This window comes from Andrographis paniculata, unplaced genomic scaffold (genome assembly GCF_009805555.1).
Source record: "Andrographis paniculata isolate CXL003 unplaced genomic scaffold, ASM980555v1 Contig98END, whole genome shotgun sequence".
Taxonomy (NCBI): Eukaryota; Viridiplantae; Streptophyta; class Magnoliopsida; order Lamiales; family Acanthaceae; genus Andrographis; species Andrographis paniculata.
This window is the reverse complement of record NW_026137637.1, coordinates 133,022-159,259: the sequence shown is the minus strand read 5'-3', so window position 1 is coordinate 159,259 and position 26,238 is coordinate 133,022. Positions and strand designations below refer to the sequence as shown.

The following is a 26,238-nucleotide window of genomic DNA, read 5'->3' as shown; positions in this document are numbered from 1 at the left end:
TTACCACTTACAAAATTCTCAAACATTTCAAAACTCTTATCCAAATAAAACCAAAACATTAGGAAAAAATTCTCTATCTAGTAGTATCCACCTTAATCTTACTTTTATAATAATAATAAAATGAAATTGCCCATTACAATAAAATAAAATTATATATATATATCCAATGCTCACTAGTTCAGTCATCACTAAGCCACCTTATTATTCTTATCTAACTCACAAAGATAATATACATTTGCATATAATATACATACCTTTTTCTTTTTTTTTTTTTTTTTTGTCACTTTAGCTTTCACCAATTTGCATTATTGCATATACTTTATAAGCAAACTTGAGACAGCCACCAAAGTATATATTTCACATTTGTATGCAGTAATGTAATTAATGATGGGATTGGAGAGGGAAGCTCAAAGATATACACTAAAATGAAAATGACGATGAAATTAAACAAAGTGTTGGTGGCTCAACTATCTTTCTTCTTCCTCATCATCTACCTCTGCACTGTCATTCCTCCAGCATCTGCTCAACAACCAGGTACTATATATTTATGTATGTATGTATGCATTCTATATATATAATATATATATATAGAGAGAGAGAGAGAGAGATCAAATGACCATAACCATTTCATCAAACCAGCTTCTTGATTTGCTTTTCTTCCAGTCGGGTATGGTTATAAATTATAATACAAGGGGAAGTTTTGACAGGATCTCTGAACAATTTTCAAAATTAAAAATACCATCTTGCTGTGAACATTCTATCTCATCACTAACAATGGAGTTTCCGACTCAACCTTCTGATCTTATTAAGAATCTATCTATAAAAACTGCAGCAAACAGTAAACACCCAGTCAACAGCAGGAGTCACTATCCTCAAGACATACCTCATGAGAACAAATTCACCCATGGAACCAATCCCAGAGCCAAACCGGCTAGCACAAAAGGCGGTGGTCGATCACGCTCCCCATATGTACAGGGGGGTGCAGGCGTAATACCCTTCTATGCAGCAGCTGCAGGACACGGCCGCCACACCCATCATAACAAAGGAAGCTCCTGTAAAACTAGATTAGTTGCTACAGCTTTGCTATCCATGTCTACATTGGCACGCCTAGTTTGTACAAGACTGCACGCGTAAGGGGAGTAACAAGTTCGATGACTGTATAAGAACGCAAGTACTACAAATTATTTTATTCTCAGAGAATGTAAAGTACAAAAGTGTGGTAGGCAGGCTATCGAAGCCACTTTATGGCTACTTGGTAATCAATAAACTGCATCAAGTATATGTTCTATAGCTTAGAAAGATAGATCGAACATTTCGCATTAGATTGCAAATACAATCATGTACAGAAGCTGTACCAGAACAAAGATGTTCACCTAAATATGTAGCAATTAAGAACTCTACACTTGATTTCAACTGTAAAAAGTTGTCGGTTAATACTTAAAACGAAAAATTTTAGCACAGTGCGGTCAAAGTTCGCTGATATTCCACTAAGTCAGTTGCATCAAAAAACACAAGCTAAATGTTATCGGTCAAGCATCGATCATGCGAAGCATAAGTGACCAAACACCATTGCAGCAGGTATTTCTTGATCATACAGGCCAGAGTACCTTTAGTCAAACATCATGTGGAGCATAAGCGATACCCGGATACCATTGCAGTATTTCTTGATCAAGCCAAAGTATTGCACAGCATCATGAGGCCGTAGGCCATCCATGAAGAAGCGAAACAGGTGAGAATGGGTATCACGCATCACGTCTAGTGACTGTTCCAATACTTTTGCTTGCTGTGATTTGTTTAACTCTGTGGCCTCCATCAGCGGCAACAGATCTTTTTCCTCCTCTTCAAAGTGCTGCTTGCAGTTTTCCTGGAAATAGGTAAACAGAAGCAACAACAATAATATTTACCGGTAAGAATGTTACAAAAGGGATTCAACGCCGTTTCAATGCTTTATTCAGCCGCACCTTTAATTGGAAGAGACGAGATGAAAGATTGTCGAGACCCTCTTGGTAATCAGGACTACCTGAATTCATTACTCCAATTACCTTGATCTCTTCTTTGATTCCATTCATCATAGGCAGGTGTCGGGCGTGCTCCTCGTTTGCATCTTTACATAATCCTGCACGATTCCATGTTCAAACATTTATTACAACCAACAATAAACTCTCATTCCATCAACTACCACAAAATCACGAGAAATTAAAGCCACAGTTCTTCAGAGAAAGCTAATTGGTCTTCTAATGTTGAATCACAAATCCTGAACCATAAACTTTAGATAAGGTCAATAGCATGGTAAACTGCCCTTGTACATTCGAGAGTCCCTGATACTCATCAGGAAACTAAATTTGATCAGAAATCAGTATAACTTCTGGATTTCAAGACTTTTGGATTCGGTAGCTATCTTCATCAAGCAAAATTGAGCAATAAATGGCTAAAGGAGATTGATTATATGTAAAAGGCAGCTGGTATGCTTAAGGGTGGGTTCCTGGAAAAGGACAAGATTAATAACTAGATTGCATCTACATTAAAGGGTGTTTTGTCTGTACCTGGATCGGCAGATTCGAGAATGGGGAAGAGAACCCTCTCCTCCATCTGGGCGTGCTCCAGCATCACTTGCAGCAACTGCGAGTACTCCTTGGCGAATTTTTTCACCTCCATTCTGGGGCTCCCCATAGAGGGATCCCCCCTCGCGTTCCCCCCACGCGCCGCTATGTCCTCCGCCCACCTCACCATCCTCTCCAGATGAAAGGTGATGCTGCGGTGCTGGAGCTGCGCCACCCACACCACCGTCGGCGTGTTCTCCCCGCACCAGCCCCATATACTACTGCGGGAGGCAGTAGTATCACCGGCGACGACCAAGGGCGGGTCGGGAAACTTGGCGTCCAAGTAACGGAGGATTTCTTCCGCGGAGCCGGAAACGACGTCGGATTTGTAAATAAGGGTAGGGTTTTGGTGCGCCTCGGAAGGGACGAATTGGAGAGCGACGGGCTTGTAGAGAAGCGCGAATCGGATGTGGGAAGTGGCGGAGCTGTCCTGTTGGCCGTACAATTTGATCGCCGGACGCGAATTCACCATATCCGACGGCGCGATTCCCCCCGCCGATTTGCTCTGCGTCCCAAAGCAATTCCCCATTTCCACAACAGTTACAAAACGGGGAGGGGGGAAAAAAGAAGGCAAATTTATATACAAAAACGCCAATCCAGAAAAGAGAAGTCAATATCAAGACTTGTGGGCAGGGCAGCGAAGAAATTCAAGAAAGATGTAGCAGAAAGCGGGTCAGAATCGAAATGGGAATAAGGAATGAAGGGAATGGGAATCCCCCGGAAGTCATTGCATCGGCATCGACGAAGGAGTGAATGAATCGAATCGATGGAGGATGAGGGAGGGAGGGGGTAGGTAGATATAATAGTAGGTTAGAGTAGAGTAGGGTAGAGTGGAGGAGGAAAGATTCTAAAGGGATTAGAAGAGGATGGATTTAAAGCAGCAGGAAATGATTAATGATAGACGACGATAATAAGGGAATCGGGAGCGACCACACCGACCGTTTAACTTTGGAGGGAGGGGAGGGGAGGAGCGTGCATGATTTGCTGTAGGAATCTGAGAAAGAAGATTTCTTGATGGATCAGGATGGATGGTGGGAGACGAGACGAGTCAGCTACACAGCAGCACAATTGAGAATACTTACTGATTTGCTTGCTACTATTTTAGTAACCGTTGGGGTTGAGTATGACTTTTCCTGCTTTCACTCTGGTCTTGTTTGGTTTGGGGATGGATTTTTTTTACTGGAATTGGGTTGGGTGCCGGAGCCGGGGCGGGTACGCCGGTCGTAATACTATACTATGTATGTACGTACAGGAGAGGCATTGCCATTTTAATGAAGGGAAATTGCATTAAATTTAATTTTCCAAACAAATACGCTCGGATCAGGATCAGGATCAGGATCAGGATCAGGATCAGATGCAGATGGATATGGAAACTAACCATTCCATCGATTCTCATTTATATATTGATTCATTGATTTACCATTTCAATGGTAACCTTCTTTATTAAGCAGTAACAGCAGTCAGAGCGTGTGACTAAGATGCGAGAGAGGAACGTTGGTTAAGGAGGGCCCACTGCAGCACTAAAGCCCAAGTTAAGATAAATATGGGCCCATTGGGAGCCTAGTTTGTTGGACTGGGGGCACACTGTAAAAAACAAAATTTTAGAAATAATAATTCTAAATAAAATAAAATCTTCAAGGTGGGGGATGGTTGGGTGGGTTTGGGTGCATGGAGGATGGGTTTGGTTTGGGTGTGAGGGGGTGGGTATGTTGTGTCGGACATTCTCGTCTTCCTCCTCCTCGACTCAATCTTCATCTTCTGCTGCTGCTGCTGCTGCTGCTGCTGTCTCCATTCTCAGGAAATGCATTGCGTTGCTGGTCTCCTGCGCCTCTACGGTCCCCAAGCTGCGCCAAATCCACGCCTTCTCCATCCGCCGCTGGGTCCCTCTTTCGAGCCCCGACATGGGCAAGCACTTGATCTTCGCGCTCGTCTCCCTTTCCGGGCCTATGCCCTACGCCCGGACCGTCTTCGATCAAATTCACCGGCCCAACATATTCACTTGGGATACAATCATCCGCGGCTATGCCGAGAGCCCTGATCCCGCTCCCGCCCTCGATGTGTATCGCCAGCTGCGCCTCAGTTCGCTCAACCCTGATACCCACACCTATCCTTTTGTCCTTAAAGCCATCGCCAAGTTGAACGTTTTGGGAGAGGGCGAGAAGGTGCACTGCTCGGCGCTCAAGGATGGGCTCCATTCCTTGACTTTCGTGCAGAATGCTTTGGTTCATCTGTACGGGGCCTGCGGCAGGGCGGACAGTGCCTACAAGGTGTTCGACGAAATGCCTGATAGGAATAACAATCTCGTGGCTTGGAATTCGGTGATCAACGGGTATGCTCTCAACAACAGGCCCGATGAAACTTTGATGCTCTACAGGAAAATGGGGTTGGAGGGGGTCGAGCCTGATGGGTTCACCCTGGTGAGTTTGCTCACCGCCTGTGCTGAACTTGGTGCCCTTGCATTGGGCAGGAGGGCGCATGTGTTTTTGATGAAGGTTGGTTTGGACAAGAATTCACATGCTGCAAATGCCCTTTTGATTCTCTATGCCAAGTGTGGGAACATCAGGGAGGCAAGGAAGGTCTTTGATGGGTTGGGGGAAGGTAGGAGTGTTGTGTCTTGGACATCATTGGTGGTCGGATTGGCGGTTAATGGATTCGGTGAGGAAGCGCTGGAACTCTTCCGGGAGATGGAGATGAGGAGAGTGGCTCCTACTGAGATCACATTTGTTGGGGTGCTTTACGCCTGTAGTCACTGTGGGATGGTGGACGAAGGGTTCGGTTACTTCGACAGGATGAGGAAGGACTACGGCATTGTGCCTAAGATTGAGCATTATGGTTGTATGGTCGATCTGCTGGGCAGAGCAGGTTTGGTTCAACAGGCGTACCGATACATCTGCGACATGCCGATTGAACCCAATGCAGTGATATGGAGGACATTGCTAGGAGCGTGTTCGTTACATGCAAACTCATCGATAGGTGAGATCGCGAGGGAGAAGCTCAGAAGTTTAGATCCTAACCATTGTGGAGACTATGTTCTTCTTTCCAACCTGTATGCATCTGAGAGAAGATGGTCGGATGCGCACAGCGTGAGGAAGATGATGCTTAAGGAAGGAGTGAGGAAGGTGCCCGGGTTTAGCCTCGTTGAACTAGGCAACCGCGTGCACGAGTTTATGATGGGGGATAAGTCTCACCCTCAAACAGAGGCAATATACGCAATGCTGTCGGAGATGACAAGGCGGCTGAGGGTGGAAGGGTACATGCCCCACACGTCGAATGTGCTGGCGGATATCGAGGAGGAGGAGAAAGAGAGTGCCTTGGTTTATCATAGTGAGAAGATTGCCATTGCATTTGTGTTGATTAATACGGCGCCCGGAACACAAATTCGAATCGTGAAGAACTTGAGGGTGTGCGCTGATTGTCACGTCGCAATTAAACTGATATCGAAGGTTTTTGAGAGGGAGATTGTGGTTAGGGATGGCAGCCGTTTTCATCATTTCAGGGATGGAACTTGTTCTTGCAAGGATTATTGGTAATGGACCTAATGATCGGTAGGAAAAACATTGCAATCCTAATGGTCGGTAGGAAAAACATTGCAATCCTTGACCTTGAGCTTAGTTTAGTCTTCTATTGTAATAGGAAATGAAGGTTGAATTTTGATGCTCTAATGTAAGTGGATATCATATCCATATTTTCCAAAGCTGAAGTACATTCAAAATGGAACACAAGTTATATATATGTAAGTGCTAGACTTCCCAATTTTTGTACAGAAGTGAAAAACAATAATGTCATCCAACACATTGATGAAAATGTCAACGGAACATAAGCCAGATAAGGCAAATTAGGATGAGAATAGCTCCTCCAACCATCAGCTTCATGTGAAGGCTCTGCAACCACATTTTCCGACGTAGCTGCCTCCCTTGCCTTTGGAAGCTGTCGGCCTGAACCAGTTATCCAAAGGAGCATTAGTTCATGAGATTCCCCACATTGTAAATTATACCAGGTGCATATGAGGGTAGACAAGACTTTGCTCTCACCTGGAACTGAAGGTTTTCAGTTTTATCTACCAGCAATTCTATTTTCTCACCACGATCTAGAACCTGAAGGGCAGGGGCAATGGGTAATCTTTGAATTAGAATCTCACTAGTATAGTTTGATTTAAAGATGACATAATATATCAAGAAGCGATAGCATCTATCAGACATTGATCTCCCAAAATAATGTTAAAACTGCAAGTCGAAAAGGATCATATGAGAAATTCCATACTTGTAATACGGACTACGAAGGCAAATCACCATTTATGATTTAAAGAAAAAAACACAGAAGATGAGCATTAGTACAACAAAGAAGAAGATAACAGCACTATAACTAAATGGCCATTATGTAAAATTCAAGCTTCTCAATAATAATAATAATCACCAAGACAGTCTTGATAGGCATCCCCACCAGTAGATTCTATTTGGGTACACTTAACTTATGGATTATACCAAAGTCGACGCCACATTGTAGGCATGAGAAACTGTCCTCTACTCCTCTTCTCTGGACCAAATTTCATGCACCTATCCAGTACTTCACATCCCATTCTTTTGTTTCATTCTTAAGTCCCATAAGAGAGCTTTATGCTATTATTGTGCAGAATAGTAGAACAAGTCATGCTAACAAGAGAAGGATGAAATACCATACAAACCATCACAGGAGAGGCTATGAACAAATACAAATTCATCATGTGTAAATAAGTTTGCATAGTTGATAAACTTGAATTTGACTGCAGGATTTTTACAGAGCAGTCATCCTTTCTATCATCATAATAAAATAATGTTTGTGATGAGACAGTTGCGAAAATAGGACCAAGGTTTCAACTGCTTTTAATTTCTTTTTTAAATATTTTCTCGCATTCTTTAGGTAAATCTTTTTTTTCCCTTTTCCTTCTTTCATTTTTCATTTCCTGGTTCTGTACTAGTATTCAAACTACTAACACAACATCAATGGAGAGCATTTTAAGCATAAACAGTAGACAAGGAAGTGCTGAGAAAAAACAAGAATGGAGCACCGGCAATTAAGGACAATGGTATCAAAGCAGTGCAACAAACTGATGCAGTCAAAGCACAATTGTAGTATCAATCATCAATAGATTGATTTGCTAGAACAATTCTATGAAATCATAGTACTTCATTAGTTATCTAAAAGGATAATAGACTGCAAGCCTACCTTCTCGATATTATCCATCATAATTCCTTTAACCTCTGTTATTTGAGCCTTCAATTTGGACATCTTATTCATTTCTTCTGGATGATTCATACAATACTCCATGTGCTCTTTAAGCTTCGGCCTAGTCAGCCAAACATCACATAAAGAAACAATTAAAACAAGGAAAGAAAGTAGACTTCCTTAAAAAATCCAAGAAAGGTCATACATACTACTTACCCAAACTCCCGATCTAGATTGTATGCAATGCTAAATCGATCTTCAAATAAATCATCCTCCTCATCATATTCATCGGCTAGAGTGTGTTGGTCATCATTCTTGATGCTATCACCATATCGTTGCTTGAAATCATCCTTCACCTTCTCGAGAAACACAAAAGGTACACTTCTTCCCATCGATTCATCAGCAACAACAAGGAAGACTGCACCCTCAAAACAAATGGTAAGATTTAGCAGCAATGACGGGGATCTGGATACTTTGAAAAGACAAAAGGGCCTATAGAGAATAGCTACCAAATCCACTGTCGAGGAGGAAATTGAAGGTGTGGCCATCACAAGAGTATGTGTACTTGCTGCTGCTGGAAGGAAGCTTCTGCAAGCACTGGACGGCAATAGTGCTGAAATTTCCAGAATAAGGGGTGTGTTCTGCGAGCACAACAGTCCCTTTGGCTACAAAGCTATAAATCAACCCTTTCGGACTCATCTTAGGAAAACCTGAAGCCCCCAAAGCGAAACATAAACATTAAGAATAATCCACAAAGCCGATCATAAAATCATCTTGGCTGATGGAAAACGGATAAATTGTTACTAACGAATAGATCATCACAACTGCAAATTAGAAAACAGACTAAAAGCAGGGAGCCAATAACGAACACCCCACGGACGTCACTGATATGGGCAATTAACCCTAAAGGAGTGTACTTGCAGCAAAACACGAACAAAATTCACCAGATCGATGAAGATAGCAAGTCGAAGAACATAAAAACTGAAATAAAAATTGTAGCACCTTGAGAGTGCGATCGCAGAGGGTTTGCCTTTTTTATGGAAATTGCTCCGACGATTGACGGATTCGGTGGCTTTGGCGCGAAGAAAAACGTGGGAAGTGGGTTCGACGGAGAGAGTTGGCAGATGAGAAGGACGGTGCGGGTGAAGTTTCTCTCGTCTTCTCTTGGTTAAGATTTCTGCCCTTTTTTCTGCAGCTCTTTAAATTTATGTAATTTTATTGATTAAATTAAAAGTAATATCTGGTTCTACAAAATAGTCATCTTTTTCACCTTGTTTCCGTTATTTTTATCGGGTTTGGATTGGTGCCGATTTAATACTGATTAGGTTAAAAAATAATTATTTTGTAAATCATATATATAAATTCTACACTAATAACACGGACCAATCCAACTCTTTATTTTATCAAGTGGGTTTTGTTTTCGTTTTCTCAAACAAAAAATAAATAATATAATATATACACAAAGTATATATTATTTGGGACCCGGATAAATTAACTATGCCTCATAATAAATAAATACAGCACAGGAAGGAAGGAAGCAGTAGCAGTAGCAGTAGCAGTACAAGTAAAATGAAAGCGATACTGATAACAAACATTTGCACTTGTGCTTTGTCCCAAATCTTATCATTTCCAGTTTTCAGGACATTTAAATCACAAAGACAACATACACATAACAACAACTATAACAATAATAATAATAACCATAGCATCAGTAGCCAATGAGTAAATAGTCTGGCCGATGATGAAACAGGAATTAGTTTGCATCGAGCTTTTATGTTTTTCCTTACAATTTCCTTTTTTTGGAAATAAATTACCTTACCTTAGCTTAAACTTCCCATTTGTCAACAAAAGCTTCAATGGAAGCTGAAGAACCACCAATCAATAATAGCCGTGCCTTGCCCCATTAATACAAGGAGCAGCACCTCTAGCTGTCCCATTAATATTAGGAGCAGCACCTCTGGTTGCCTTCACATACGCCACATACTCGTTGTAGTGCATGGTAAACAGCGTGCTCTGGTAACGCGTCAGTTGGATACCTTTTCTGAGTTGTTCGGTGATGGTGCCATTGTATCCCGCCTTTCTTATCAGGGAGTCGATTGCTTCCGTCTTGGACCAACCTTGCAAGCCAAAGACACACCAAAGTATTAGACACTACTTGTTGATTCTCCTACTGGAGTTGTAATGCACAAGTTACCTACCTTCATGAGCAGCAATCTCAGGCAAGTAGGTGGCGCTCCGCCTGGTATTGTAGTCAGTGTCAGTAAATTCAATAATTATTCCATGCTTTCCAACCTGCAAACACATTGCTTTCATATCCATTACATGCTACCGCATAAAATCCACAGGTAAAGTAATTCAAACAAATAAAGGACCGACCAATTTAACAGCCACTACTCTCATAGATTCATGCTATTCTCAAAGTTAATCACATCCATATAGATAGAGTTTACTTTGGATTAATGCATGAGTAAGCATTGTTTGAATTGGAAAGACCAGTAAAATATAATACCCCGTCAAAAGGGAAGGGTATGATTTGTGCTCCCATAATAAATGAGCAGCCTCTATCATAAATCAATCAAACAAGCATCTATAATTGCTTCAATAAGCTTCCTTCTTCTTCTTCTTCTTCTTCTTCTTCTTCTTCTTCTTCTTCTTTTTTTTTTATATATTGTGCCATAACACATCATGTAGTACATTTATCCCTTTGTCCTTCACAAGCAGCATTTAATGCTAAAAAGTTGGTAGTAAATCATGCAATGCCATTCTATTAAGTAGTAGTCAGAATTCATCCTAATTTTGAGTTAAAATACAAACCTACCACTAATTTTCCATTTTAAAATTTGTGACTAGAGTTGAAACCTTCCAAATAGAACATTGATACAGTAGGCTAAATTGTGCTTGACTAAAGAATGATTATTTTGAACTTATCTGAAACAACAAATCCAAAAATACTCCTTGTGTATTATACCACAAGATGTCAGAATACTACAACAACATGAACATATGGAATCTTTTCAGAAAAAAAGTGTGAACCATGACTTTCATCTTCCCACAGCACTGGGCAGTAAAAGTTTAAGTAACGCGCACACATTCATAACATTCAATCAACATTAAATTAATCTCAATACAGCACTGACCTCCCAGTCAAGATAGTCATGAGCAGATTCATAATTAGTCAGTATGGAAACTGTACATTCCAAGCAAGGCAATTCTTTGGCCTGTATAGGGGGAAATCTGCGGTCCCGGAGGGCACTACAAAACATAAAACAAAAGCATGATATCATGCAACTTATATTTGTGGGGATACAAACACATGGTATCAAACATCAAATTCAGAGATTCCAACATTGCACTACATCTGCGTAGGGTAAAGAAACTAGGAGTTTACAAAAAGAATAAAACCACACATTAACTTGCCATATATTTCTCTTCCATTAAAATATACTATTGAAGGAGAGACTACCAAATAACAAGAATAGAACGGTGCATGTATATGATACAGCAGTAAAATTGGAAGCAGAAGGGCTAACACAAAACCACATACTAAGTACATGATCAGTCAGTAATAAGGTTCTAGTCTTCCATGGAATTCTAGATGGTTTTTTCATCGGGTATGGATATTCATGCTCAACATAAAAAATATTGCTACAAGATTTGACCACATAAGGAAAGGAAAGGAATTATATAAGATATAAATGTGAAGTGACATATCAAAAATGAAGAAGAAGTTGTCAGATTAACAAAATTAGAATAGATGTTTGTTGGAGATAAAAGGAAAAGAAGTAGAGCTCTTGATTACCTTCAAATAAAGTTCCTAGTTTATTAATGCTGGTTTTTCAAATTCAAGCACAAAATTTTGTGATGGAAGTGACCTTTTGAGTAAGTTGTCCATCCGAATTCCTCAACCTAGCTTTCAAGTGAAAGCCCCATGACTATACTAATGATCTTTTCTTTCTATTACACACCAAAAATTAAAACTAAAAAAATTAAATTAAATTTGTCTCTGGCTTTTCACTCTAGCACCTTAAATTGTAATATATATGACTAGTATACATTCTGAATCAGCAGAGGGAAAGTCTCTGTTGTTTTTTATCAGTTACATGTCTTAATTAGGAGAACTCCCCCAACCATAGGCGACATAGGTAGAAGGTAGGACACATTTATGCTACATATTTTTAGTAGGAAATCTTGATTGCCCTTTACCTCATCAATCAGACCCCATATTAGATTTTTGCACAAGAAAGCCTCTCAAGTAACTATCCTTCCTTGCCTGATCCACCTCTTAGCAATTTTTTTCCCATACAAACTTGATCATAGGGTTATAAATGATATCAAAGAAAAACAAAAGATATCCAACTAGACACATCATAAAGGGAACAAAAGAAAGAAACCAAGAACATCACTACTCAGTACTAGCTCCATCTATGACAAAACAAGAACCAATGCACGTGATTTCTTTTGTATGTGTGAAACATCGGAGTCAAAAAATTACCTTGTTAAAGCATAATCCTTGAAACCACTAACAATACATCGAGCTTCAAGAGTACCTATGCATCCTCGTAGGCGAGATTCCCCACCATTAATCACTTTCTTCCATGTCACGAACAATGGACTGAAAGGAGAGTATAATTGGTATAAACCTTATATAATAAAATTCCAGCTATCACGAATTTATTCCTTGAAAAATCAAACCCAACAAGATGAGAGTTAAAGGTCCATTATTCATACAAAAAAAAAAAAAAACTCAGGGGGTGGGTCAGAATTACCTTCAGATGATGAATGAATAATTGAATAAATGTTGAGAAATGACCCAAAGTCATCTCTAAAAACAGGTTGTTATGTTCAGTCCAATCTTGGTTGAACTTTTCCAGGTGAGTACAGAGGGAAGATAGCATTTAACATGATAATTTCATAGTCTATTTCAATTTCAGAATTAAGAACACTGCTACAAGTCAACCACAAGCAGTTTACAAAGGAAAAGATGATGCCCCTGCAACTTACTTGCATCAGGTAAGATATCTCACGTATTAACTACAGCCACAAGATCATCAATGTGTCAACAAGCAAGCTTTGTACTTCCAGAATTTGGCAATCTCATAAGAAGATATTATAGCACATAATGAGAAGCAACAGTACTAAAAACTAATGACCTTCAAAATTATTTTAAATCGTTTTTTTTCAAATTAAAATGAGAACTTAAAAAAAAAAATAGAAAAAGTGCAGACCTGTAAACCGCATGCAAATGCTAGCAGATTGGTGCAATTAACCCAAGACGATGGTAACAAGAACAAAGAAGCCTTGTTTTTAAAATAAAACAAAACCTAAGCAAAAACATCTAGCTCACAATCAATCATGGAATGTACAACCAAATAATAAATCACTCAACAAAATCCAAGCACGCACAAAAAAGGGAAACGGCTGGGCATAAGCCAGGAAAAATCAAAACAAAGAAGAAACCAACACAGCAACACAATTACACCGTGACACGCAATTGAACAAAATTCCAGAAAAACGCAAAAAGAATGGGGATCCCGTACTGTTGACCCTCATCAAAAGCCGGAGGAGGAGCCTGCTCGCTATTGTAGTGTGCCACCAGCGTGTCGAAGCAGTACACAACCATTTCCTTGTTTGCGGACACCATGTTTGACGATGTTTCCCTCACGCTGCCGAAGAGATTCTCGGTAGGTCGAAGTCGATCGATCTGACGGCAATCGAATCAAAACAGAACCCACTCAATTGGGAAGCAGTGAGGGAAATAATTGGGAGCAGGAATTGCGGTGGCGTAAGGGACACTCTCCCGGGAATGATGAAGGAAGACGCCGGGGCCGAGCACCAAAACTGGAATATGTAATAATAATAATAATAATAATAATAACAGTATAATGGAATGAAAAATACGAATACGGATACGGATACGGCATGAAAAATTTAAGCCCACATACATTTTATTATTATTTTCTTTTTTCCGGTGACACGTGGAACAACGGAAAATCATTAGTAGCTACCGGTTTTCGAAAAGCGGTTACGGTTCCATCTTATCGAGAACCCGACCCGTTTCCAAATTCGGACCCAGTTGACTTTTCGATCGGTAATCTAGTCGATCACTCTCTGACGGGAACACTGCTACGGCTACCCAACAAAAAGCATAGCAGCGAAGATGGGGATGAGATCAGTGGTGTCTCGCACTCGAATGTACGGTTTGATGGAAGGAAAGTGGCTGCCATCTGCGTCAAGCCTTCGCTACTTGAGCGACGACAAGGGTCGCATCCTCAGTGAAGAAGAGCGAGCTAAGGAGACCGTCTACATCCAGGTTTTTGGTTTTAATTTCTGCTCAACTCTTTGGATTAAATTATACTACTACTTTGCCTGCCTGCCTTGCGTGTGATTTTGACCTTGCGTGTGATTTTGATCTTGTTTTTGAGTTAAGAAAATGGAGAGGGAGAGGATGGAGAAGAAAAAGAAGAAGGAAGCTGAGCAGGAGAGAGCTGAGAGGGAGAAGGCAGATAAGGTAATATTTGTTTAATCATTTTTTCGTATTCGGTTATGTGAAGATTGTGAAAGCTCTTATCATTCTCAAGCTGTGCCACTCTCTCTGATGACTAATAACAATTCAACGTAAGATCATCTGTGGATCATTATGAACAAATTATAGCGCCCCCTCAGTTGATCTGTGGCTTTGAGAACTCTGAGCCTGAGGTTCATTCAGACAAGTTGTTTGAGTCCATAACTACATGAGGCACAGGTGTTGTGTGTAAATGTTTTATTTGGAAATTTAAGGATGAGAGTTGTGAATTGAGTTTTATAATAGTATTTGTTATCATACTGGATATGGTATTTCATATGTTGATCTTATTTGTCTTCTTATTAATTCAATTGCCTATTGCATTCAAATGCGGAAATCCCTTTAACTTGGCACATAGCTAATGAGGGTATCCTCCATTTTTAAGTTTGACATAAGAATTTGTTCTTCAATTTGTTGCCTGATGCTTTCACTGAGTGTGGGACTTTGATCCAGATAGTATTCAAGCCAAACTGAAGTGAAAAGTTCACAATTTCTTTTCACAACAGCAATGGCTTCAGTAGTACCACTGTGCTACACAGTATAGCTTAGGCCATGAGGAAAAGACCAACATTAAGAAAGTAGATACTTTTTTTTTTTTTCTAATAGAAAGCGCTATTGCTGACTTTTATTGATTAGATTATTATTCTGCCTTGATACTATCTGATTTAACTTTCAGGATGGAGTAATTTTTAATTTGCTGCAGGCAATTTGACTAATTGCGTAATAGACAAGAATATTAAACATCATTAACTATTGTTGCAATATGATTGTTTTTGCTTCAATTTTGGTTACCACATCCTCGATGTAAAGTGATTGTTGGGAAGTGAATGGAAGAATGATCATGTTACTTTTAAAAGAGTGGTTTCTGTTGTGGTGTGATGATCATCAGGGCATGATGTTTACTCTGATTGACTAATTCGTGTTTATGTGTAAATCACGAGTAATTGGTCAGTGAGGATTATTACCCATAATCTTTGGGTTCTATTGTTTCAAAACTCGTTGATTATATATGGTTTTTAGTTTATTCATAAGCCAACTAAATTACCCTTTGGTTGTCCTTTTTCTTTGTGAAGGCAGGAGGAGAAGCTCAAAAGAGCTGAACTGGGACATGTGTTTGTTGGCCAACTTCGAACCTGCAGCTGCTGTTTCTTGCTTTACAGATAAAATAAGATGTACATAAGTTTGTCCGACTGTGTTATTAAGGTTTGGTGCTTGTGTATGGTTTGGTGACCATCAATGTGTTGATGTGAGAATTATATATGCTCCATGTGGCTGTTGTATATATTGTGGTCTTTGCCCCTCAAATGTCTTTCCAACTATTTCCTTCTTTATGTGGCTTATGCCGATCGCACCTGTTCTTGACCTTGTAAAACTACTTTCTTTGTCTAATTAAAAAGGGGGAGAAAATGACCGGAGAAAAGAATCAACTGTAAACAATCAATCAGATCATGGGCAGCAAAAAGAGGACTAGAGCTGAAAGAGTTTGTTTGTCTGGCTAACTTGTGTGAGAGTCATAATCTGGTTATTTGATACTATACGTCTCTGCGTGTGTGGTTTTCTCAAGTAGTTAGGATGGAGATGAGAACTATGTGATGATGTGAGGGGTGGTTTGCTAATTCTTGGCATATATATATACACAGGTATATTCTTTTGTTCTTACTGTTGCAGCTAGCTAGCTAGCGTTAATGTCAAAGCAGAGCAGAGCAGAGCCGAGCAAAGCAAAGCGCCGGCGATCAAGGGATTCTTATATGCATAATAATAATACATACATTTGGTATTTCTGACACGCCCATGCTATGTTATGTTTTAAGTTTATTACCAAAACGGCATTCTCTGGACATTACTTTACTCTTCTCTAACCATCGACAGTATCAAGAAAATAAGTAGCCAATCATAGAATTAGTTATTCATTTTCTCCTCTCCTCTGTGTATATATATTCTTCATCATCTTCTTCTTCAATCATCCATATCTTATAGTAGTATCTAGTTATTAATCAGCTGATGGCTACAGTAGTACTTGTTAATGTTGTTCTTCTTCTTACTATTCTTGTCCATCATCATAATCAGGTTCAGGTATCCGCATCCGATCCGGACATCCTAACCGACTTTGTCGTCCCGGTGCCACCAAATACGAACGGCACCGTTGACGTGGATGGCAGCTACTTCACCTACACCGGCCTCCGGTCCTTCATCGGGGCGTTCCCACCAAAGTTCACCATATTCAAGGCGTCGGTGACACAGCTCCCGGCCCTGGAGGGGCAGAGCGTGTCGTATGCGGCCCTGGTGTATCCCCCGGGGGGCAGCGTGAACCCGCCCCACACCCACCCGCGCGCGTCGGAGCTGCTGTTCCTGCTGGTGGGGTCGCTGGAGGTGGGGTTCGTGGACACGGGCAACCAGCTGTTTGCGCAGACCCTGCAGCAGGGGGACATGTTCGTGTTCCCAAAGGGGCTGGTGCACTACCAGTACAACAAGGATGGCAAGAACCCGGCGGTGGCGCTGTCGGCGTTCGGGAGCGCAAGCCCCGGCACGGTGGCGGTGCCGAGCGCGGTGTTCAACGCCAGCATAGACGAATCCATCCTGGCAGCATCGTTCAAGACGGATGTCGGCACCATCAAGAAGCTGGAGGCGGGGCTGTCGCATTAATTAAACTAATTAGTCATGTGTCCGCATGGGCGTATTATTAAGTAATAAACAACATAAGTATGTGCGTGCGTGCGAGCGATGACAATCATTGCATTGTACGTGTCTTGAATTGACGTGAATTTTGTTTTGTTTGGGGACAATAAAAAGATGTATCTTCCCATGAATGAAATAAAAATGACAGCGGCTGGATTGAATGAAATAGAACAATAAGAAAGAACATACTATATATAAGTACGTAGTAAACAGTTGGGAGCAGAAGTGGAAAACGGCTTAAGGGCATGCAGGGGGAGGAAATAAGAATAAAAAAATGCTACTTGCTGCTGATGCTGCCGCCGGGGTAAATATGTATGGATGTATGTATAAAGTGAATTAGCTAGGGGCCCAACAACACCAACACAATGCAAAATTTCATTCATTAATGGAATGCATTGCGATGAGTTGAATTGAATCGAAGTGGGAGACTAGACTATAGAGTAGAGTATGGTTAAACTTAAATTACGATGGAGATGGAAGAGGTAGGTAGCTGGGTAGAGGATGAAATGGCTGGCAGGCAGGCAGGCAGACAGACAGACAGACAAGGAGATGGAAGATGGGCAATTTGGGAAGAAGGAATGGATTTATTATTAGGATATGGATATGGATATTGATATTGGATATGGATACGGTAGCCCCCACAAACAACCCCCCTAATCCCTATTATATACTAGTATACAATTGTATCGTATCATATCTTATCCGTAAAATGATATGGTTTTTGATCGACGAATTGATGGAAGGAAGGATGGAGAAGATGGATGATAAATTTATTTTAATTACAAGTAACAAGTTGCTTGCCCATCTCCATGTCCATGTCCGTCGACAGACATTGATGGAAAAGCAAAAGCAAAGAGAGAGCAAGACAGCAGCAGCAGCAGCATTGATAAATAAATAAATAAAATACTACTCCAGTCCAGTCCAGTCCAATCCATAAATGAATAGATAAGAGGAAGAAGAAGAGGAAGAAAAGGTGAGGTGAGGTGTGGTGTCAGTATGTGGGGCTGGACACTAGAGGCTCACACTTTAACTCATTCACTGCCACACCATGACCATCATCAGCACTCACTCTGCAGCATTACAATCTAAAATGGCAATACAGTAGAGAAGAGAAGAGAGTGATCAGATCTAGTGAGAGAGAGAACTCGCACCTTTAATTCAACTTGTTCCTTTCTCTCCTCTTCTCTTCACTTCACACTCCCATGGGATCTCATTTCCGTACGTCGGATTAATGGAATAAACTTCATTTTACCAATTATAATTAGGGTACAATATTATATATATACAAGAGATATATTAGGCAGGATATATATATCTAAATATATACAATATATATCAACATCTCCTCAAACTCAAGGTAGAATGGTAGAACCCAACTTGAGTTTACTCAAGAATGACTGAAAACGGCCGGAAAGATGAGGCTTATTGAAACCTTCGGCAGTCTGATCAGCAGAAGGAATAGGAGACAAGGAGATGTTGCCATGAGCAACGTGATGACGTATAAGGTGACAATCGATCTCGATGTGCTTCGTACGCTCGTGGAAGACATCATTCGTCGAAATCTTCATGGCGCTCTGACTATCGCAATAAATAATAGTGGCAGAGGACTGAGGCACTCCAAGATCAGCCGGCGAAGCCATAGAAGCTCGGCAGTGGTGTCGGCAAGAACTCTATATTCGGACTCTGCACTGGACCGGGAGACAACTGTCTGTTTCTTGCTGCGCCACGAAATAAGCAAGTCACCAAGGAAGAAGCAAAACCTGGTGGTCGAGCTGTGAGCAGAGGGATCTCCCGCTCAATCAGCATCAGAATACCCGGTGAAAACTAAGAAAGAACAAGTTGAATAATGAAGCCCATGGAGGAGAGTACCTTTGATGTACCGGAGAATCCGTAGAACAACAGAATGGTGAGTCGTCCGATGGGCAGACATAAATTGACTGACGATATGGACGACATAGGCAATATCCGGTCGAGTGACAGTCAGGTAGATCAGACTTCCCACCGGCTAACGATACAAAGTAGGATCATCGAGGGGGACGCCGTCCATCGGAGTAGGACGACAGTCAAAATCTAGAGGCGTAGGGGCGGTCTTGGAGTTAGTGAGACCGGCACTAGACAGAAGGTCGGAGGCATACTTGGCTTGAGAGAGATAATATCCGTCGGAGGCGTCGGAGATCTCAAGTCCTAGGAAGTACCGAAGAGGTCGTAAGCTCTTCATCTCAAAGTGGCGGTGTAGATGAGCCTGTAGCTCAGAGATACCTGATGCATCATCTTCCGTAATGATCATGTCATCCACATAAAGTAGCAGAATAGTAATTCCAGCTGCCCACGACGAAGGAAGAGAGCCGAATTATGATCGCTGGAAGTAAAGCCAAGCTGGAGTAGAGCATAGCTAAATTTCAAAAACCAAGCTTGAGGCGCCTGTTTCAAACCATACAGGGCACGACGAAGTTTACATACTTTGGAAGACGTAGGAAAGCCAGGAGGAGAAGACTAGGGGTGTCAAAAGTAAACCCGACCCGAAAAACCGAACCCGTTCGACCTGAAATTTTTCAGGTTCGGGTTTGGGTATTTTGGGTTTGAAAAAAATCGGGTCGACCCGAACCTGAAACGAAAAAAAATTTGTGTCGTGTTCGGGTCGTGTTTCGGGTTGACCTGATAACCTGAAATATAAAAATCAGGTTAGATTTTGGGTTTCGTGCTTCGGGTTGACCTGGAATTTTTATTATTATTATTTTAATTTATAATATTTATATTATTTTAAATATAAAATAATATAAAATTTAAAATAAAAATGATATTTTTTAGGTTAATTTAATTTTTTTAAAAAATTTTCGAGTTTGTTTCGTGTCAGGTTCGTATCGGGTTTGTTCGCATTTCGGGTGACCTGAAACTAATTTAGGTCAACCTGAACCCGACCTAAAAGAATTCGTGTCGTGTTCGGGTCTAGGGTTTCAGGTCAGATTTCGGGTTCGGGTCGGGTTCGGGTTGACAGTTTTTTTGGTATCACCATGACTCAACCCGACAGGAACAAGACCCAAAAACACGAATTGACACCCCTAGAGGAGACATATAGATGTCATCGGTAGATCACCATACAAGAACATATTCTTGACATCGAGCTGGTGTAGGGACCACCGACGAGCGGCAGCGATAGCGGTAAGACAACGGACGGAGTTGAGATGAGCAACCGGGGCAAATGTCTCCTCAGAGTCTATACCATACTGCTGGGTGTAGCCTTTGGCTACCAAACACGCCTTGTAGCGCTCGATGGATCCATCAGAGTGAGTTTTGATTCGGAATACCCACTTGCAGCCGATAGGTTTCTTGCCAGAGGGAAGATCAACCATATCCCACGTATGGGTTTTCTCCAAAGCCTGCAACTCCTCAGACATAGCCTGCCGCCACAACGGATCCGCATACGCCTCATAAAAGGACCTGGGCTCATGGTGGGACAAAGTGGCAGAGAAGCAGTGATAATCGAGTAAATGAGTAGGTAGGTGATTAACCCGAGTGGAACGGCGAGGGCTAGGATCAGGGTCTAAGGTCGAAGTAGTGTCAGGCTCTGGTAATGGTGATGCATCGGAGTCGAGAGTAGGAGTAGGCTCGGGGATCGGCGTCGGTTCAGGAGGCGCAATCGAGACAGCGTCAGGAGCGGGGGACGGGGCCACGTCATCGGAAGAAAATAAAGGTGGAGAGGACAAGGTAAAGAACGGAGACGAACGATCAAAGGGGACTCGAAAGTGGGACAAGATAGAGAACTTGGTATTATCCCAGAATGTGACATAACGAGAAATACATAGCCTATTGGAAATGGGATCCCAACAAAAATAACCCTTATGCTCTAACCCGTATCCCAAGAAAAAACACAGACGCGCACGATGTTCCAACTTAGTGCGCTCATGGGGAGGGAGGAGGACAAAACTGACACAACCGAAAGGGCGGAGAAGACTATAATCAGGGGCTCGATTAAATAGCCTTTCAAATGGACTGACATTACCCATGACAGAGGAAGGGACACGCATTATAGTGTGGACACCAGTGAGTGCGGCTTCTCCCAAAAGCGATCCGGACAAGAGGCAGATAAGAGAAGGGTGCGGACTGTATCGAGGATATGACGGTGTTTATGTTCGGCGAGACTGTTTTGTGGAGAGGTGTATGGACAGGAGCGTTGGACAACAGTACCCTGATTAGATAGGAAACGAAGGAAGGAGAATCGGTATACTCAAGAGCATTATTTGTGCGGAGAGTTTTTATGGTAGAGGAAAATTGGGTATGTATCAGTTTATTTAAATAGATGGAAGTTCAGAAAACACTGCCGCATAAAGTAAATCCATGTAAAACGAGAATAGTCATCAATAAAAAGTACAAAATAACGAGAACCATTATAGACACAGCGGGCGAATGTCCCTAAATATTAGAGTGAACTAATAAAAACGGTGCATCCGCAATGTAAATACTACGAGAAAATGACAAGGCAGGTTGTTTTCCCAACATATACATATATTTATTATTATAACAACCCAACATATACATATATTTATTATTATTATTATTATTATTATTATTATTGTTATTATTATTATTATTATGCTGATTAATGTATGTGAGGGTGATCGTGTGGCCTGGTTGGACCATCCGCGGTATCTCCACTATTTTTTGTTATTCACGTCACTTTTTCTCTCTGCCACATCAGCGAAGATATTATCTTATATTTTATATTCGCAACAAAGATACTCTTCCTCATTTTTTAATAAATTTTTATTTTCATATTATATATATATATTATTTTTAAATTATATTTTAAATTTTTAGTATTAATTAATTATTTATTTAATTATTATATTATATTATATTATATTATTATTTGTCAATATTTCGATTTATTAAAAATTTATGGAAAAAAAGTTATATTATTTATTATTTAATTAAATTTAGTTTTAATTTATTTTTAAATTTTAATTTTAATATGAAATTTGTATTTTAGTGTTATAATTATTATTGGTTAATTAAAAAAATAAAATATAAAAATAATAATTAAATTTTTTTGAAGAAAATATTACATTATATTACATTACATTGCAATTACAATAGAAATATTTAAAATTAAAATAAGAACAAATAACTTAATTATTCATCGAACCAAATTTTTGCCATATGTTTTCAATCAAATCTGTTTTGAGTTGTTGATGTGCTCACATAAGTCGTCTATTGCTTAGAAACTCAATCATTCCAGCATGCCTATCTGCAGAATATGTCTGACTTGAACCGCTTAAATTCTCGGTCTCCACTTGTTCGAATTGTGATATATCATAATAATGTAAATATGTATCTCTTTCATCTTCAACTATCATATTATGCAAAATGAAACATGTTTTCATTATCTTACCAATCAAATCAATATCCCAAATGAGTGACGGACGTCGAATAATAGCAAATCGAACTTGCAAAACACCGAAAGCACGTTCTACATCATTTCGAGCAGCTTCTTGACGTTGTGCAAATAATTGCATATTAGGTCATTGAGGCAGACGAATAGGTTGGATAAATGTCGCCCATTGAGGATATATTCCATCCGTAAGATAATACCCAATATTATATTGGTGATTATTGACAATAAAACTTACTTCTGGACTTCTACCATTCAACAGGTCATTAAAGATCGGAGATTGATCAAGTATATTAATATTATTGTATGTATATGGTGCTCCGAAAAAGGAATGTCAAATCCATAGATCATACGATGTCACGACTTCTAATACGAGAGTTAGTTTGCCATGATCTCCACGTGAAAATTGACATTTCCAAGCAGTTGGACAATTTTTCCATTCCCAGTGCATACAATCAATACTTTCCATCATTCCTGGAAAACCACGTTTTTCTGCAACATACAACAATCGTTGTAGGTCTGTTGCATTTGACCTTCTTAAATATTCTTCACCAAATATTGAAATGACTCATTCAACAAACTTTTTTACACACGTTCTTGTTGTAATATCTCAAATACGAATATAGTCATCTACAACATTAACAACTACACCAAAAGCCAACACACGCAAAGCAACCGTGTTTTTTTGTAATGACGATAAACCAAGCCTTCCCGTTGCATCTCGATGTTGTTGGAAGAACTCATTTTCTGTTGTTAGACGATCTACAATGCGCATAAAGACATGCCTCCACATTTGAAATCTACGACAAAATTGAAAATCTGTATAGACAGAATTTTCAGAAAAATAATCGTTGAACAAACGATTGTGACCTTCTTCACGATTTCTCTCAATGTATGTTCTTCGGCGTGATTGATTTTCCTCTTCATGGTTAATGGTAACATCTTGAATACGTTGAAATTGCATCCACAAATTGAAAGAAATAACATCATCCTCATCGGACTGAACTTGAATTGTTTGAGATGAATTTGACATTTTTTTTGTAACAAAGTTGTTTGTTACAAATATTTTTTTAAGTGAAGTGTAGTGTAGAGTTTTTGCCAACATAGGATATTTATAGTTTATATTATATGAAAAAATAATACTAATAATAATTATAATAATAATAATAATATTTAAAAGTATGTAAATAAATAGTACAATATATAATACTAGTGATGTGATATAATAATACTAGTGTGTTTAAAGTTACATAGTACAAATAATGATGTGAAATAATAATAATAATAATATATTTAAAAATATGTAAATAAATAGTACAATAATTAAATAATTGAAAATAAATTTGATAACACATAATAATAGTGATGTGATATAACAATGCAAGTGTGTTTAAATCTACATAGTACAATAATAACTATCCATGTGATATAACAATGTAAGTGTATTTAAAGCTATCTAGTACAATAATAAACTATGATGTGATCTAACAATGCAAGTATTTTCAAAGCTAAATAGTACAATAATAAACAATGATGTGATATAACAATGCAAATGTGTTTAAAGCTACCTAGTACAATAATCAACTATAATGTGATCTAACAATGCATGTGTGTTCAAATCTATCTAGTACAATAATAAATTATGATGTGATCTAACAATACAATTAAATAAAGTTTAACAAGACAAAACTTGAAATGATTGATCACTATTACAATGATAAAAATAAATATTGTGATGTGATATAACAATGCATTTTAAAAAATTAAACAAGCCAAAAATAAATTGATTTGATTTAACAAAACATAATATATACAAATAATATATAAGTTATAGAGTGTCTAAGTTTTTCTATAAATATATTTACATTTTATAAAAGAAAACACACAAACTTTCATCAAAGATATTTATATTTTCTCCCACTACTCTACATTCAAGTTTTAACAATGGAGCAAAACTCTCAAAAATCTTCCAATTCTCAAAAGCCTTTTTCATTTCAAAGTTTTACGAACATGCTTGGAAATCAAGATTGTTCCCAAAAAACTCTTTCAATCCTAATGTTACTCAAAATTTTCAAAAATCTGTCCCAAATATCTACGCTTCATCATATTCTTCTATTCCTCCACACTACTATTATCCTCAAAATTTTCAACCTTTTGTAGGTTCATCATATTCTCAAAATTTTTAATCATCTGGAGGTTCTTTTAATCCTCAAAATTTTCAATCATTTTAAGGTTCATTTCATCCCCCATCGATGGGTTTTACAAAAAATATACAAATGGAAAGTATTTCTGAATTTTGCATACAAACCAATCAACGAGATGAAGATGACGTACAAATCATTACTCCAACAACAGAGACCAAAAGAAAGTGGACTCATGAAGAAGATTTGCTTCTTATTAGTGGATGGCTTAACACAAGCAAAGATGCACTAATAGACACTGATAAAAAATGTACTACTTTTTGGAAAAATTTTTTTTAATATTTTAATGATAACAAATCTGAAGCAGGGGTGTCAAGAAGTGTAAACCAATGCAAGAATCGTTGACAAAAGATAAATAAAGTCGTTTCAAAATTTGTTGGGTGCTTTCAACAAGCTAACCAACAAAAAATGAACGGAGAATCTTTTGATGATGTCTTGAATAAGACACATTAAAAATATTCTACAGATTGTAAGAAAGCATTTATTTATGGACACGCTTGAATTAAAACTTGAGCCAAAATGGAGTACCAGTCATTGTGGTACAAATGTTGTCAATGAAGCATCTTATGACAGTAGAGTTGGTCCGAAGAGAATTAAAATTAATGAATACGGTGGATACTCGTCAAATTCAAATCCAACAACACCACATAGTGATGAAGTAGAAGAATCTCCCTCAATTCGTCATCCGGGTATAAAAGCGTGTAAAAATAAAGGCAAACGGGCACTGAAGAAATCTTCAAATTCACTATCCTCCAATGATTTTGAAGAACTGCGAGCTCAAAGTAAAGAAGTTGCATCACAATTTGCTCATATGACACTACTGAAGGAAGAAAAAAATCAAAAGCAATGAGCGTATTGCCAAAATGAAACTTTATCAAACACTAGTGGAGAAAGATAATTTGACGGAGTAGGATCTATTTGTTAAAGCTAAATTGTTCGAATAATTATTTTAAATATTATTTAAATTATATGTATTTTGTTATATATTATTCAAATTATCTTGTCTTTTATTTTATATTAATATCTTATTATTAATTATGTATGTATAATTAATTATAAACTAAATATATTTATTGTTTAATATAATTTTGTACTATTATTTAATTGCTTTAAAATTTATAATTATATTTTATTGAATAAATTAAATTAAATTTATTAATATTGATTTGTTCAATAGAATTATATAATATTTGTATTTATATATTTTAAATTTTAAATTGATAAAATATATTCAATATTGGTATCATTTTGTAAAATACAAAATATTATGAATTATAAAAATATATTACAAAATTTAAATATAATAATAAATTCAATATAAATTACAAAAATAAAACATATATAATATATATCATATATATATATATACATAAGTATCATGTATCCCAATTAGAACATATGGCAATGGGATAACATCTTCCCAACTTCTCTGCAGAGATGCTGGGAAGCAAAGTATCTATCAATTTTTATTTTTATTTTTAAAAAAATTGTGATGTGGCGTATCTTCTCGTGCGGGTTTGTACATCGGATGGTCTTAGGTTTGTAGGTGCGACTGTCCAATTTACAATATTAATATATTTATATGGCCGTCAATTGCACAATGTCCAA

At 38.7% G+C, this 26,238-nt stretch overlaps 7 protein-coding genes across 8 annotated transcripts; 4 read left to right on the top strand and 3 right to left on the bottom strand.

Moving 5' to 3' along the window:
• Positions 1 to 299: 299 nt before the first annotated feature.
• Positions 300 to 1,159, top strand: LOC127243805 (uncharacterized). The gene is made up of 2 exons (XM_051263969.1): positions 300 to 534; positions 833 to 1,159. The coding sequence occupies exons 1-2, from the start codon at positions 426 to 428 to the stop codon at positions 1,132 to 1,134; spliced, it is 411 nt and encodes a 136-aa protein (XP_051119926.1). The 5' UTR covers positions 300 to 425; the 3' UTR covers positions 1,135 to 1,159.
• Positions 916 to 3,646, bottom strand: LOC127243801 (uncharacterized). Of its 2 annotated transcripts, XM_051263965.1 has the most exons (4): positions 2,544 to 3,646; positions 1,962 to 2,116; positions 1,608 to 1,864; positions 916 to 1,052 (listed from the first exon to the last, which is right to left on the bottom strand). In XM_051263965.1, exons 1-3 carry the CDS (start codon positions 3,127 to 3,129, stop codon positions 1,610 to 1,612), a joined length of 996 nt encoding a protein of 331 aa, XP_051119922.1. In that variant the 5' UTR covers positions 3,130 to 3,646; the 3' UTR covers positions 916 to 1,052; positions 1,608 to 1,609. The 2 variants fall into 2 exon arrangements, with proteins under 2 accessions (XP_051119922.1, XP_051119921.1); XM_051263964.1 differs by lacking the exon at positions 916 to 1,052 and having other exon boundaries at positions 1,302 to 1,864; positions 2,544 to 3,644.
• A 585-nt stretch (positions 3,647 to 4,231) lies between these two features.
• On the top strand, positions 4,232 to 6,220 carry LOC127243800 (pentatricopeptide repeat-containing protein At4g21065). The gene has a single exon (XM_051263963.1). The coding sequence runs from the start codon at positions 4,247 to 4,249 to the stop codon at positions 6,128 to 6,130; it is 1,884 nt and encodes a 627-aa protein (XP_051119920.1). The 5' UTR covers positions 4,232 to 4,246; the 3' UTR covers positions 6,131 to 6,220.
• Positions 6,221 to 6,296: 76 nt separating this feature from the next.
• LOC127243802 (vesicle-associated membrane protein 727) lies at positions 6,297 to 9,005 on the bottom strand. Its single transcript, XM_051263966.1, has 6 exons — positions 8,805 to 9,005; positions 8,312 to 8,512; positions 8,019 to 8,220; positions 7,803 to 7,923; positions 6,632 to 6,694; positions 6,297 to 6,535 (listed from the first exon to the last, which is right to left on the bottom strand). Exons 2-6 carry the CDS (start codon positions 8,499 to 8,501, stop codon positions 6,407 to 6,409), a joined length of 705 nt encoding a protein of 234 aa, XP_051119923.1. The 5' UTR covers positions 8,502 to 8,512; positions 8,805 to 9,005; the 3' UTR covers positions 6,297 to 6,406.
• Positions 9,006 to 9,384: 379 nt separating this feature from the next.
• Positions 9,385 to 13,640, bottom strand: LOC127243803 (uncharacterized protein At2g38710). Its single transcript, XM_051263967.1, has 5 exons — positions 13,340 to 13,640; positions 12,295 to 12,414; positions 10,940 to 11,054; positions 10,001 to 10,094; positions 9,385 to 9,919 (listed from the first exon to the last, which is right to left on the bottom strand). The coding sequence occupies exons 1-5, from the start codon at positions 13,441 to 13,443 to the stop codon at positions 9,681 to 9,683; spliced, it is 672 nt and encodes a 223-aa protein (XP_051119924.1). The 5' UTR covers positions 13,444 to 13,640; the 3' UTR covers positions 9,385 to 9,680.
• A 249-nt stretch (positions 13,641 to 13,889) lies between these two features.
• On the top strand, positions 13,890 to 15,693 carry LOC127243806 (uncharacterized protein At2g27730, mitochondrial). Its single transcript, XM_051263970.1, has 3 exons — positions 13,890 to 14,112; positions 14,230 to 14,310; positions 15,438 to 15,693. Exons 1-3 carry the CDS (start codon positions 13,960 to 13,962, stop codon positions 15,462 to 15,464), a joined length of 261 nt encoding a protein of 86 aa, XP_051119927.1. The 5' UTR covers positions 13,890 to 13,959; the 3' UTR covers positions 15,465 to 15,693.
• Positions 15,694 to 16,153: 460 nt separating this feature from the next.
• Positions 16,154 to 17,226, top strand: LOC127243804 (germin-like protein 9-3). Its single transcript, XM_051263968.1, has one exon. The coding sequence runs from the start codon at positions 16,366 to 16,368 to the stop codon at positions 17,005 to 17,007; it is 642 nt and encodes a 213-aa protein (XP_051119925.1). The 5' UTR covers positions 16,154 to 16,365; the 3' UTR covers positions 17,008 to 17,226.
• The last annotated feature ends 9,012 nt before the right edge of the window (positions 17,227 to 26,238 follow it).